At 42.4% G+C, this 14,714-nt stretch overlaps 1 protein-coding gene across 1 annotated transcript; it reads right to left on the reverse strand.

Annotated features, from left to right (window-relative positions):
* Positions 1 to 7,765: 7,765 nt before the first annotated feature.
* Positions 7,766 to 8,767, reverse strand: LOC308406808 (P2Y purinoceptor 1-like; the record flags this gene model as incomplete). Its single annotated transcript, XM_080898039.1, has 1 exon — positions 7,766 to 8,767. The coding sequence occupies one exon, from the start codon at positions 8,765 to 8,767 to the stop codon at positions 7,766 to 7,768; it is 1,002 nt and encodes a 333-aa protein (XP_080754165.1).
* Between the last annotated feature and the right edge of the window lie 5,947 nt (positions 8,768 to 14,714).

Raw genomic sequence — 14,714 nt, forward strand, 5'->3', positions numbered from 1 at the left:
CAGGGCATAAAATTGCAATTAAATGTCATTTTATGAAATTAGTCAAATGCTAGTCATATGCCATAATAAAAAGTGCTGCTAAACATTATGTTTTAAAATCTTCATACAGCAAACCAACAGTGAATGTCCTATGGTCTGGTTTAGCAGTTTAATTAGCAGTTAGTATTACACGCAGGTCTCTATGAGAGAATAATTCAGCATAAAAAGTGTAGACGAATAGTAATATATATAAGGTTCAAGTGTGTTTACAGGGTGACACCAGAGCAAGGACAGTACAGGTATGAGCCTCCCTCTGGTGGTAATTTAAAATATGAACACATAGTGTTTTTGAAGCATCTGTGAACTCCTTAATATTGTTTTTATTTTTTATAAATATAGAATTATACAATCATATTTTAACATCTTTTAAACAAAAGAGAACTGAAATAATCAGAATTATATTTTTGTATTGTTCTTAAAGCACTTCTTTAACCACTTTTTTAATCACATGACTATATGCTGCCACACAAAGTCCAGCTGAAGCAGGATCTGGTTATCTAACTGAAGGCATCTAATATCACTCCCATTCAAATACAGACACAATGGAGACTGCTTTATAAGATTCAGAGTCTTCATTATTCACAACCACAATTTGTTGTGAACAGATGCCGGTACAGGAGAGGAGAACAGCAGAGGGGAGTTAATCCAACAGTTCCAGATGTTTCTCTTCTGGTGACCAAAAATGTGTTGAGAAACTTTTACTCACTTGAATGAGTTTGTTTTGGGGAGGGGTCGTTGTTGAGAGCGTAGGAGGAGGAATCAGACTACAGGTGAGGGATTCAAAGTTCAGATCAGTTCCAAGGATTCAGGTAAATTGTACAGGTTAGTAATATGTTCTTGAGCCAGATGGGGTAAAGCTGGAGATAAGGAGACACAGACACAGGTTAGCACAGAGGAACAGAGGACCAACAACAAGAGTCAACAGCCACCCAGATTCACTCATCCAATAAGTGATGGACTTAGTGATGATGGATGGATCCAAGATGAACAACTGAGGAATCCAGAACCACTCCTCTGATCATGTCCTTCCCACTCCTCAAGGTATTGAAGGTCTGAGGGTGTATGCTATATGACCATAATCGCAACAGGTGGTGGGGGGTCGGCTGGAAGGCTTAAATGACTAAACAAGACAAGTTTAACCTGGCATCATTACTGTCTGTATTTCATAAGCATGTAATGTGGAGCCAGTTTCTTGGACAGAGATTTTAGAGGTATGTCTTTGGAGGATAACCAAACTTTCTTAACTTTCAATGTATTAGGTGGCGCCTAAAGGATGGACATCCCATCCGCCAACGTCCATACCGGGTTCCACAACACTTAGTGGATAAACTGCGACAGGAGGTGGAGAAGATGCTGGAGCTTGGGGTGATAGAGCCGTCCTGCTCAGAGTGGTGTAGCCCGGTGGTCATCATCTTCAAGAAAGATGGCTCCCTACCCATCTGCATTGATTTCCGGAAGCTTAATTCCATTTCAGAGTTTGATGCCTACCCCATGCCTCGAATCGAGGACTTGCTGGAGAAGATCGGAGCGGCCAGGTACGTCACCACCTTGGATCTGTGCAAAGGTTACTGGCAAGTGCCACTGGAGGAGTCTTCTCGACCGTACACCGCCTTCAGGACACCTGCCGGCCTGTTCCAGTTCACGGTGATGCCATTTGGCCTACATGGGGCACCGGCCACCTTTCAACGGCTGATGGACAAATTACTACAGGGGTGTGACCCCTATAGTGCCGCCTACCTGGATGATGTAGTGATCTTCAGCAACACCTGGGAGGAGCATCTGCAGCACCTGTCCGAAGTCCTGGGAAGAATCCATAAGGCAGGGTTGACCCTCAACCCCTCTAAATGTGAGTGGGCACGGCAGGAGACCCGCTACCTTGGTTACCAAGTGGGCAGAGGTGAGGTGCGCCCGCAGTTGGATAAAGTGGAACCTATCCAGAACTGCCCTCGGCCTCGCACCAAAAAGGAAGTCCGGTCTTTCCTGGGGCTGGTTGGCTGGTACCGAAGATTTGTGCCCCAGTTTGCAACTATTGCGGCCCCTCTTACTGCGTTGACCAGCAAGGACCAACGGAATCCTGTCACATGGACAGCGGAATGTGAACAAGCCTTCAAAGGGCTGAAAACCTGCCTGTGTACGACCCCAGTTCTCAGGAGCCCAGACTTCAGGAAGAGATTTCTGGTCCAGGTGGATGCCTCCAAAAGCGGCCTGGGAGCAGTGCTGGCCCAAGGGGACCCTGGAGATGAGCATCCGGTCCTATACCTAAGCTGCTGCCACGGGAGACCAACTACTTAACGGTGGAGAAGGAGGCCTTGGCTATTAAGTGGGCACTGGAGAAACTCAGGTATTATTTACTTGGAAGAGAGTTTGAGCTGGAAACTGATCATCGAGCGCTCACCTGGATCCATTCCATGAAGGACCATAACAGCCGACTGACACGCTGGTACCTTTCACTGCAGCCTTTCAGATTCATCATCCGTCACAGACCAGGCAAACTCAATGTAGTGGCAGATTATCTCTCCAGGTTGCCGCACAACGCCAACCTCCGGGTGGAAGGGGATGATGTGACGGAGTTACGCCGTCCCGGGCTGCAGACAGCTGATCTGGGCGCATACATGCACCACCACCATTAGTTTCTACAATTAACGTGGCTGCGCGTCTTTTCGTCGACCGGGCAGATAAACAAAAAGGGGTGAGAGGTATATTTTGAGCAGCGCAGAGGGTGGCCAACATATTTTCCCACTTACCTTTAATAAAGCTGGTCGCGGAGACTCGCTGTGATCGCCGATTATACGGGGGTTATGCAAGCCGATGGTATGGTGTTCCGGGGTTTAAATAGTGGGTTCGCGCGCGCTTGAAAGGTCACGCGAACTGCATCATTTTTTGGTTTGTTTTTTGTTATTGTGAAACACTGTAGGCTGCCTGGAATTGGCCATAAATGTCTGTATATACATATATGTATTGTAGGAATACAGCGGGAAATAAGCTGAGGGGGAAAGATTGTTTGGTAAAAGAAATAATAAAGAGATGACTATTATGCCTAGTGGGAGGGGCTATGGGGTATAAGAGAAGGCGGTCAGGGCCTACCTGGCGTCTTTTTTCAGTGAGATGTTACAGAGAGGGTAACATGCAGACTGTGTTTTGTATATAGATGTTTGTTTTGTGTTGACTTAAGTTAGTTTCCTATTTTCTTTGTAAATAATCTTTTGTGCACCTGGGAGGCCGGCAGAATAAATTATCCACACTGAATGCTTTCTGACTATGCCTGCATTTGTTCGGGAGAAGTTTAGGAGAGGGCCCCGCGACAGAGACTTTTAGCTTGGCGTGTTTCTTTTTTGTTATTATTTTTTTACGAGTTCAAAATGTGTTCATTACATAAATAAAATTCAATTTTCTCTGTAGCACTTCATGGATTTCATAAGCAACACACTATAGTAGTTTATACAAAGCGTAAAGGTAAAAAAAACAGAATATATACAGTGTTATCTTCATTTTAGATGTCAAAAAGTATTTGCGGCTCTCTGTCTTTTCTTTTCCATGAAAACTGGGTCCAAATGGCTCTTTGAGTGTTAAAGGTTCCCAGCCCCTGGGCTAGGTCTTTGATTGACAAGACAGAAAGAGCCCATGATATTTGATGCTAGTTTTAAATTGGAGCTTGATTCTAACTAAGGTGAGTGTTCCAAATTTTTTTCCTAATTTCTGACAAATGTAGAGTTGAAAACTTACTTGATTATTTTTATCAACAGACTGTATGCCTGACTGGCTGGAGGTGTTCAGAAGAAACAGCTGAAGATAACGGTGCAAAATGGGCAGGCAGGTAGCAGGTGCTTGTGTTATGTAACCAGCTTGCATGAGCATGAGGTTTGAATGGCAGCAGATTTGAACTCAGGATTGGCAAAGAGGATGTTTCAGTCAACCTTTCCCTGAGGGATGTACTGGAAACTGAGAGCATGAAGCTGTCATGGTCCTGGGTCAAGCGACCCAGTGTTTGAGTTTATGTATCTTTTGTACTTCTGTTGTGCCTTAGCTTAGTGCACCTAGTTAATTTCTAGATTGCTGTTTAGTCTTGTTCCTTAGTTGTTTATGTCATCTTCCCCTGTACTAAGTCTCCCTGGTTCATGTGTCACGTCTGCGTGGTTATGTTTAGTTCATGTCTAATCTCCATGTTTCCTGTTTTACTTTGAAAGTCTGTATTCAATGTCAGTGTGTTCAGTTTCACCTGTCCTGTCGTTATGGTTCATGTGTGTCAGCTGTGTTCCCATGTGTGACCACTTCCCCTGATCATCCCTCATGTGTATTTAGTCTCTGTGTTTCATGTAGTCTGTGTCGCGTCGTCTGTGTTCCCACCCCCTGTGTTCCGTATCTCCAGCCATAGCTTTTCCTTAGTTTATGTCCAGTTTAGGTTTCTGTTTGAACTATTACTCTTATACTGCCCTCACTCTGGTTTGTTCTGTTCATCAGCCATAATAAAAGGCCCGCTTTTGTTTAATCCACTCCTGTATCTTCGCTTGTGTTCGCACCTGGGTCCACCACACACATTTCCGCACGGTCTGCCTCCGCAGATCATGACAGAAGCAACTAGTTGTGAACAAGTCCACATTAAGGAAGTCAGACTTGAATTTTGAAATAAAATTATACCAAACTTTTTTTTAGAGAATTTGGCTATATTCCATTCAACACAGTGCAAATGGCTTGAATACGAAAAACACAAAAGCCACAAAAAGGTCCCAAGACCATTTATGGGTTAAAACCCTTGATGCAACAACAATCTGGCAGCAAAAGGGAAGCACAAGTTGGTCTAAAAACATTGACTTAAACGCTTTTCACTGATGAGGAAATGAGAAACCAGTGTCACAGCTGAAGCCTGTGAAAAACAGAAGATGTATGTAGTATTATTTATTGTATTGTCTTATTACTTGTCATTTCTGTTTGTTGAAAAAACAAAAAACAAAACAAAAAAAAAGACCCAACTATTTATTATATTATTTATTATTTTTGTTTCTTTTCACTCCGGACCGTGTGTACATAATTTCGTTCCACCTCATGTTAACATGTGATGCAAATGACAAATAAAGCTCCTTGAATCCTTGAATACGTGTTTGAACGATTACTTCTTCACCTGTGACACTGCAGTGACTGGCGAGAGATAACAATCTAATTACAGAGACCTGCATAAAGCAGTTAAAGTGGTAACTGGAGCGCCAGGTGCAGCGCTAGGAGTCAGTATACCATGGTCCACACCCTGTGTTTGATTTTGTTTCACTTTTTTTTCTTGAGGCTGGTTAGTTTCATGTTGACTGGTTAAGTTTAAGCACAAAAATCTCCCTGATTACTCTTAGTTAGACAACCAAAGGCAAATATACCAACAAACAGTTTTTTAGTGTTTCACTACTGGAAAAGGGTTCATGTTTAGTCCACTTTTATTTGTATGAATTTTTACTTTCAATATTTCTGCATTGAATAAAGGTTTATTATCAACTGCTTACAAAACTGACAGTAACACAGTTTTGTAAATGAGGGTCACAATTAGTACAAAAAAAAAGATATTTTCTATGTCTGGTTGGATAGCCATCACCAATTTGTCAGTCTGTGTCTCGAATTCCCACAGGATCATAGCTCGGTTGTTTAATGTACGCAGTTGTCGTAGTCATAGCCTGTGCTGGAAAACTGGGGTGCAACATCATGATAACAGCTTTGATTGGCAGCTGTAGTTATGTAAAAGCTATGCCCCATGCACAGATGGACACTTCTTCCTTGTTTGAGCACAAATGCTGTTAATCATTCTGTGATTCTTGAAATGCACTACACCATACACACTCTGGTGTGTAATTTAAGAAATAAGTGATTTCTAAAAGTAAATACTCTACTATAAACATGAGGTTGACAGTAGTGAATCACCCACTGCATGAGTATGTGAGTGGGCTGAGCAGCTCCTTTAGTCAGAGACTGAAACACCCTCGCTGCAGGAAGGAGCGCTTTCGCAGATCATTCATCCCAACAGCAGTTAGACTCTATAACTCCTCAATCACAATGTCATAAGTCACTGGACACTGTGAACATCCACGGTCACCACTTCATGCATATAATGGACCTTCCATGTGTACGGACATGTGCAGGTATATATGTCTGTATACGTATACATATGTATATTTAGTGTGTACATGTGTGTGTGTGTACATGTCTATAAATAGGAATAGTAGTGGTACAATAGCTATATCAAGCTATATAGTTTATGTCTTCCATATTTCCAACCATATCCATAATCACATACTGTGTATGCTACCATTGTATATAGTGTATTATCTTACTTTTTTCACTGATTGTACTTATTTGTATTTTTGTATTTCCTTCTGATATCTGTACCTGAGCTGAGGTGACACAAAAATTTCCCCGTTGTGGGATCAATAAAGTCTTGTCTTGTCTTGTCTTATCTTATGATTGAAACAAAAGGTTAAAGTCTCCCTCTGGTTGGGGTTTAAATCTGAAAGCAAAAGTTCTCTGAAAGCATGATGGAAGTTTCTAAAAATGACTTCATTAATCTCATGCAAACGTACACTTATCTGGAAAAGCCGTGACATTCTACAGAACATTAATATGATTAACTTCCGAGATTAGAGTTGTCAAGGAATGAAATACTTAGAACATATATTAGAATGAACAGACTTTATTCCATTTGACAGTTGTACAGTATGGGATTAACAAGAAATTAATTAAAATAAATTAAATTAAGGTTTTTAATTTTAAACTGACCAATAAAAAAAGGAAAACAAAACAGAGGTTGCCACTACAAAATACATGGAATATACATCTGAACTCTGTGTCAGCAATAAACACAATAAACTTTACAGGCTTGAAGGTAGATTGAGTGTGAAGTGTGTGTATAAAAGTATGTATGTAGACCTTTTTGTTAAAAGTGTTATTTAAAAAAAAACAAACAAACAAAAAAACCAGAATAATAGTTAAAAGAATGATATAAAATGAATTACATGATGCAGTCTTTAAACTCAGCTGTGCTTGAGAAAGCCAAAGTCAATACTGACAATACAACATCTGACAATACTGCCAGACCAGCTGCCTGAGCTGAGCAGGGAAATCCTTTACAAGGAATAAAACCAGGGGAGTCCAAACACTATCCAGACACACAAGACCACAACTTATCTGATGAGGACCAAAAACTCCCTCATCCCAATCTGGACTCATCCTCCATTTTGACAAAACTCTTGAATAAAGGCTGAGTTTCTTGAAAAGTGCAAAAAATACAGTAATAGCACTAATATGAAATAAATTATACTAATCTGCCAGAGCTCTGTCCTGATCTATCATTAAAGTGAAAGTTGTTGTTGTAAGAGGTTTGAATAATGCAATTTTCAAGAATTAAATTACATTTTTTTCAAATACATAACATCATTATTTAAAGGCTAATAGCTAGTGAAGCTAATACAGAGCAATAACAAGGAATAACAATGACATCTTGCATACAAGATAAGGAGAATGAGTTTTAAAGCAAAAGAGTAAATGCATTCCACCAGGTTTTAGTCATTCACAGAATACAAGGCAATAGAATAGGAAACAAAACATAGACAAAGGTATATATACATATTTGTCTAAACACTTGTGCCAAAACTGTTATCCAGAAAAAGTGAGTGATAATTAAGAGAATGAAGCACATTGTAGTACATAAAGCAGTCTTTAACTTACTTACTTTTGCATGCAAAGTCATTATTTACTGTTAAGATATTGCTCTGTTTGCAGTTTGTGCCACAGGCACACTGACATAGTTTGACACAAACAAACGAGTAAATGTCTGACGAAACCGCTGAAGCAGCTGTTGGAGCTGAGCAGGAATATCCAGGACATGGAGGTAAACCAGGGGGTTCAAAACACTATTCAGACACACAAGACCATGACTGATCTGATGAGCACAGAACACTCCCTTATCCCATGATGGATACTTCTTGTTGGTTGAAAAAAGTACTCTTGAATAAAGGCTGAGGTTCTTAAAAATATGATAGGGGATGTAACAGACCGAGAAGAGCAAAATCAAAATGAACATCAACTTTAAGCTTCTTTGTTTCACCACCTTATTAATGGTATTTTTGCGGCAGAGAACAAGAGTCACATGTCCATAGCAGCCAAGAAAAATAAAGAAAGGCATAACAAACCCAGTGAGAGTCCAGCCAACACTGTATTTCAGGTAATCCTCCACATACTCGTTAGAGGTGGTATGGTAGCATTTTTCAGTTCTATTTGGTGAGTTTTTGGGAAAGAGCACGTCTGGAAGACTTTGAGCACTCACCAACAGCCAAACCATGACTGAGATAGCCACAGAGGTACGGACAGTGATCCTTCTCTTTGCTTTCAGTGGATGGACAATAGCCAGGTACCTGTTCACACTTATACAAGTGAGGAATCCAATGCTGCCGTATAAATTCAAGTTGAAGCAGAATCTTGTGATCTTGCAGAAGGCATCTCCAAATATCCATTTATTCTTCATAAAGTAGTAGGCTGTTAAAAATGGAAGTGTTGGCAGTAATAAAAAATTGGCAATTCCAAGGTTCAGAAGAAAAACATTAATGTGTCCAAGACTTTTCCATTTCTGAAGCAGAGACTTCAGTCCGCATACATTAGCTCCCAGACCAATGATGAACACAAAGGTATAAATAGCAGGCAGAGTTATCTGTTCATAGACTGAACGAAACCATTCAGTCGTATTCATTCTGTCTCCTAACATGTTGTCCACAAAAAGCTAAAACATAAGACCAGATGTACATGTTCTTCCTGCTTGTGACCCTGCAAGTTTGAGATACGTGTGCAAAATCTCATGCATCCATTTCCTTGCTTGTTCACAAGAACAGCTTGTTATTGTCTTTTGAAAATAATAAAATTGTGTGTGTTAGAGTTGATTTTTTTTAGATTGTCATTTGTGCTAAGATATATATAACCATTGCTTGTATGTGTTTTGATAAAATGTTTCTTCCATATTAGGTTCCCTACATAAGATGTAGGAAGCTGTCTTGTTGCTACAAGTTTCAATCGTATCTTTAGAAACCACAAGTTCCTGTTTTTAAAAATAGTCGGACTGCTAACTTCTGTTTTTGTATAGAGCGATTTGAGAAGAGATCGCGCCATGTATGGTGTGACAGGAGATGGCACACACACACACACACTTGCTCATATATGCTTGCCTTAACTGTTATGTGGTTAACTGAACTGTGTGTAGCTGCTTTTTATTAATAAAAGGAGCCATAAGGGAAGTCAGGTTTGAAGCTAACTGAGTTCACATGAAGGATGAATAATTCTAAGACCCTGGCCGGACTTCCCTTGCAAGTGAAACAACAAAGAGCGCTGTGTTGTCTTGCTTTGTTTGCAGTTTGTTGGTCTCTGTTTCAGTGGGGTTTGTTTGAATAAACCCAATAGTGCGGTGTTTTGTCTGTGTTTTTCTGTGTCTCCTTTTTCGCATAGGTAGGCGTGTGCAGCAATTCACCAAACCTGGCACACCTGTCATTCATTAGACACTTAGCGTTCTTAAGGAGCTGCCCGACAGGGCTCTAGTGTCGCAGTATTGTCCTTTCTGGAGTGCCTCTAAACCGGCCCGGTTGCCTACTGGAGCTTGTGGATTTATTTTGCTTGTGACTGAATGGAGTTTTGTTTCCTCCCCAGGATTTTTGCCTCTCTGTTTCTCTGTTTAGCCTCGTCTGGTTCGTTTCCTTCCAGAGGTTTTTGCAGACAGTATCAAGTAAGCTCTACACCTCTCTCTATAAATTCTGGTTTATGTTTGTTCTCGGTTTTGGGCAAGACCCTCCTAATTCTCATGTTCCTCTCCCCTTAGATCGAGTGCGTTACTAGTGTGTGTTTCGTCCCCTGGACATCCTGGCTCCACGTTACCATTTACATTCTGTTGCAAATACATTGTTTCTGAAATTCGCCCTCCACTGTTTGTTTTTTTTTTTTTTTGTCTGTCCCATTTGGTTCTTTAGCCGTCAGAATTGTTGTCTGAAGGCCAAAAAGGATACCCAATGGATTTACTTTACCAAGTGAATCATCATGGCCTTGCCGTATTGGTCCATTTGATCGACCTTTGTTATTATTATTTATGTTATTTTATTTCCAGTTCTTACAGACGGGACAGACATGACTAGGGGATAGGAAAGGGAGAAAGAAAGATGAAGGAAAAGAAAAACAGAGGGGAAGAGGGACAGTGAGAAAGGGCACTTAAAAAGAGAAAGCGAGAGAGAAAAAAACTCCTGGATCACCCGTTGAGAGAAAAAGAAGAGAAAACAAGAAAAAAAAGAGAGCAACACAACACCATCGCATTAATCTAGCTAAGTGTAAACAGCAGTAAATACTAAATATTGAATGTTGTGGTGCAGCACGCAGGACCGACAGCGCACAATGTGCTTTGAGGTAGCAGCCAAGAAAGGTGTAGTTTATGTCTATGGACAGTGAACACCCGTGTGCACACCTGTGTGGATCAGCGTGCTTGTATTCAAAAGGTTTCCCCATGTAATGGTCTGCTAGAGGGTGTAGGGAGCCATAGCCCCGTCCCCCAGGGCATGAAGCAGGAATGGAGGAGATCCAGATGCCAGACATCCAGAGGCCCCAGAGTGCGAGAGCCCAAGGAGGACCACTGGAGGGGCAACCGTGCCACCCTCCTGGGAAGAGCTGAGGAGAGCCCCAGACGAGAGGTCACCCAGCAGCCACAGAGCAGAAGACAGAGGGGGCTGCACTGGTGTGCCCGCCGGCTCTGCCGGTAGCCAGCTGTGCCAGAGTGAACCAAGCCGCAGGCCCAGAGCCCGGAGACCCGAGGGCTCCCTACGCCCTGGAAGAGGCCTGACCGACCAACAGGCGCCAGGCCCTGCCAAGTAGCCACCGGGAGTGAGCTGGTACATACCTGAGCGCCCAGCCCCGGACACCAAGAACCACCAACGCACCGACCCCTGAGGGCATCAGCCACCGGCAGGGAGTGTGGTGAGGGGAGATAGGCCTCCATACTTTGGAGGGCCTGGAAGTTCCCAGAGAGGTGCAGTCTAAGACCCGACCTGACATTAGACACAGACAAACAGGCACACACATGCATTCCCACCCTCATGCACACATATACAAATACTCAGCCAACATAATAATAATGGATTGGATTTATGAGTTTTAATAAAGCTCAAGGAACCCAAAGCGCTTTACAATGCCACTATTCATTCACTCTCGCATTCACACACTGGTGGAGGCAGCTACGGTTGTAGCCACAGCTGCCCTGGGGCAGACTGACAGAAGCGAGACTGCCATATTGCGCCATCAGCCCCTCTGGCCAACACCAGTAGGCAGTAGGGTAAAGTGTCTTGCCCAAGGACACAACGACCAGGATAGAGAGGCCGGGGATCCAACCGGCGACCTTCCGGTTACAGATGCGCTTCCCAATCCCCTGAGCCACGGTTGCCACATAGACACCAATGGACATTGTACACACAATCACACTCCCCAAACATACTCTATACCCCGGGTCCAGGTACCCTCGCCCCAAGAGGGGGAAACGGCACCTAGACCCAGGAGATGTTACCCTTTCCCCTGGGGTGGAGGAAAGCAGACCGCCCCGGCTCCGCAGCAGTAGGGAGGCCCCGCATCCCAGATCCCAATCGGACGGCCAACACCTCCTCCCAGAGGTGGGGTTGAAGAGACAAACCGTCCTCTGGACACCGTTAACGTGCCCACCCTCATGGCCCTATATGTATGTGTTATGTGGATGTCTAAGTTGTGGAATAAAATTGAGGCACAGGTGGCCAGAAGGGGACGAGGGGGGGATGCCTCCCCTGCACCCTGGTGACACATCTGCACCCCAAGGCCCTACTTGTGTGGGTAGGTGTGGTGGAGCGGGAAGAGGGAGGCAGTCGGGGATGGGGAGGAAAAGAAGGTAGGGGCAAGAAGCCCCTCCCTGGCGCCAGCTGATCCCAGTAGGCACCCCTGTCCTCTGACACCCACCAAGCCAAGGGGGCCCAGGCCCATCCAGACCGGGGCCTACGGCAGCAGCACCGCTAAGCCCCACAGGACCCGGGGAAGCCCACCCGACCCCACCGCAGAGGAAACTTTACCCACCCCATCATTCAATCATCTCCCAGACTACACAGGACAATAGAGACCCAGGTTGAGTTTATTCTCCACCTCTCCTATGTCTCTTTAATAAAGTTCCTTCATCGCAACTCTGTGTCTTCGTGTGTTCTGCTCTCTGAGTCCACTCGCATTTTCTCATAACACTGATTTATTTACTTCAAGTATTAATTAATTAGTTAATCACTGATTGTTAGAAGACAACTAACAGTAGCCACGATTAAGACTAAAGTCTGGGAGGTGTCCTTTAGATCTAAAGATAATATTAATTACTTTTTATGTATTTCCAAATAATATATCATGATTGTGTTCAACTTATTTACAAAGGGCATATTTTATACAGTGTTTAAATACAGCCTATAGAAAGGTTTAGCTTTGAGCTCAGGTACACTGAAGAAAAAATCAAAATTATCTTTATCATAGTAATTTTTTTTTAAAACTAGGCTATTGTTAGGTCTGTACTCGCAGGCCTTTGTAGCTCAGAGACATCCCCATGAACGAAGCAAGACAATCAGAGTTCAGTCCATTTTAACTTGCGAGACAGTCTCTGGATCCCGTCAATCGTCATTCCCCGAGGGGAGTTCAGACGGTATCTTACTGGCCTGGCTTCAAATTCACGTTCCAGGGCTTTCTTCAGGCGCCCCAGGCATCCTGGCTGTCGACAGATTTTGGTGTGTCCTCACCCTCTTCGGTGGGGGCGATTTTGGGCTCCGGTTTAAAGGACCAAATAAATGTTAGGTCTGCGTTCGCAGGCCTTGCTAGCTCAGACACTTATCCCATTGGACAAAGCAAGACAATCAGGGCTCAATCCATTTTGACTTGCAAGCGAAGCCAGTCGGATCAGGATCTTGGAGCTGAATGCTCCTCTCTTGATCCGAGCCAGCTCCAAAAAATCAGCATCCTCTCACAGCCTTTTATTCAGTGACAATAGTTACACAAACACCTCGTTGTAAAACCCATATGGTGTGTCATGAAAGCAAAGACACTGTGTGTGTGTGTGTGTGTGTGTGCGTGCGTGCGTGCGTGCGTGCGTGAATTCCTGGTGGTCATAAAAGGATCGTCTCCCCTCACTCTGTATATGGCTGAACCTCTTTAATGATCCACCATATACAAGCATAGGTGAGCCCATAAATGGCAGGAAGTAAACATTCCTTACCAAATAAGCAAACCAGAATCTTACATAAAATGTGCCTGCAGTTAAACACTATAGCTAATAGCTTCCCTCACCATCCTAGATGTAGAGGAGGGACAGAAAAATGTTTGAACATGCTGTTCAGGACAAGGTTTACAGTTTACAGGATAACATGATACCTCTTTAGCAGTCCCCAGTAATGAGCTATGCTAATTATTAATGACAAATCTTATATGCAGTAGATAACAACTGGTAAATATTGAAAAGTTCATTCATAATGGCCATGAAATGTGCATCAGAGGAATCCACCTAAATTTCACAGTGGCTCGTATGGCAGACAGGAAATCCAAAGGTTTTCTACAGAACACAGAGCTACAAGCTGGCACATGACAGAACAAAAACAAGTTAAATCTTTCACAGGAACTTAAAGGTTAAGAAGAACCATGATTATGTTGTAGAAACTGGAAGTTTGGATGTTATTAGAACAGAAGATAATGAAACAATCTGGTGAACAAAATGACAAATGAAGCAACAGCCCTTTATACCAGCTATGGCAAATATGGTCAGTGAAGGTCGCTTTAAATCTGAGGATGTATGCTTCCAATATTTTGCACAACAATTCTTAAATGTCCAAGATTTTAAACTGACCAATAACAAAAAAGAAAACAAAACAGAGGTTGCAACAACAAAATACATGGACTATACATCTGGACTGTGTGTCAGCAATAAACACAATAAACTTTACAGGCTTGAAGGTAGATTGAGTGTGAAGTGTGTGTATAAAAGTATGTATGTAGACCTTTTTGTTAAATGTGTTATTAAAAAAACAACAACAGAATAATAGTTAAAAGAATGATATAAAATGAATTACATGATGCAGTCTTTAAACTCAGCTGTGCTTGAGAAAGCCAAAGTCAATACTGACAATACAACATCTGACAATACTGCCAGACCAGCTGCCTGAGCTGAGCAGGGAAATCCTTTACAAGGAATAAAACCAGGGGAGTCCAAACACTATCCAGACACACAAGACCACAACTTATCTGATGAGGACCAAAAACTCCCTCATCCCAATCTGGACTCATCCTCCATTTTGACAAAACTCTTGAATAAAGGCTGAGTTTCTTGAAAAGTGCAAAAAATACAGTAATAGCACTAATATGAAATAAATTATACTAATCTGCCAGAGCTCTGTCCTGATCTATCATTAAAGTGAAAGTTGTTGTTGTAAGGAGTTTGAATAATGCAATTTTCAAGGATTAAATTACATTTATTTCAGATCCATAATATCATCAGCTAAATGCTAATAGCTAGTGAAGCTAATACAGAGCAATAACAAGGAATAACAATGACATCTTGCATACATGATAAGGAGAATGAGTTTTAAAGCAAAAGAGTAAATGGATTCCATCAGGTTTTAGTCATTCACAGAATACAAGGCAATAGAATA

This window comes from Rhamphochromis sp. 'chilingali' (genome assembly GCF_963969265.1).
Source record: "Rhamphochromis sp. 'chilingali' genome assembly, chromosome: 12".
NCBI lineage: Eukaryota > Metazoa > Chordata > Actinopteri > Cichliformes > Cichlidae > Rhamphochromis > Rhamphochromis sp. 'chilingali'.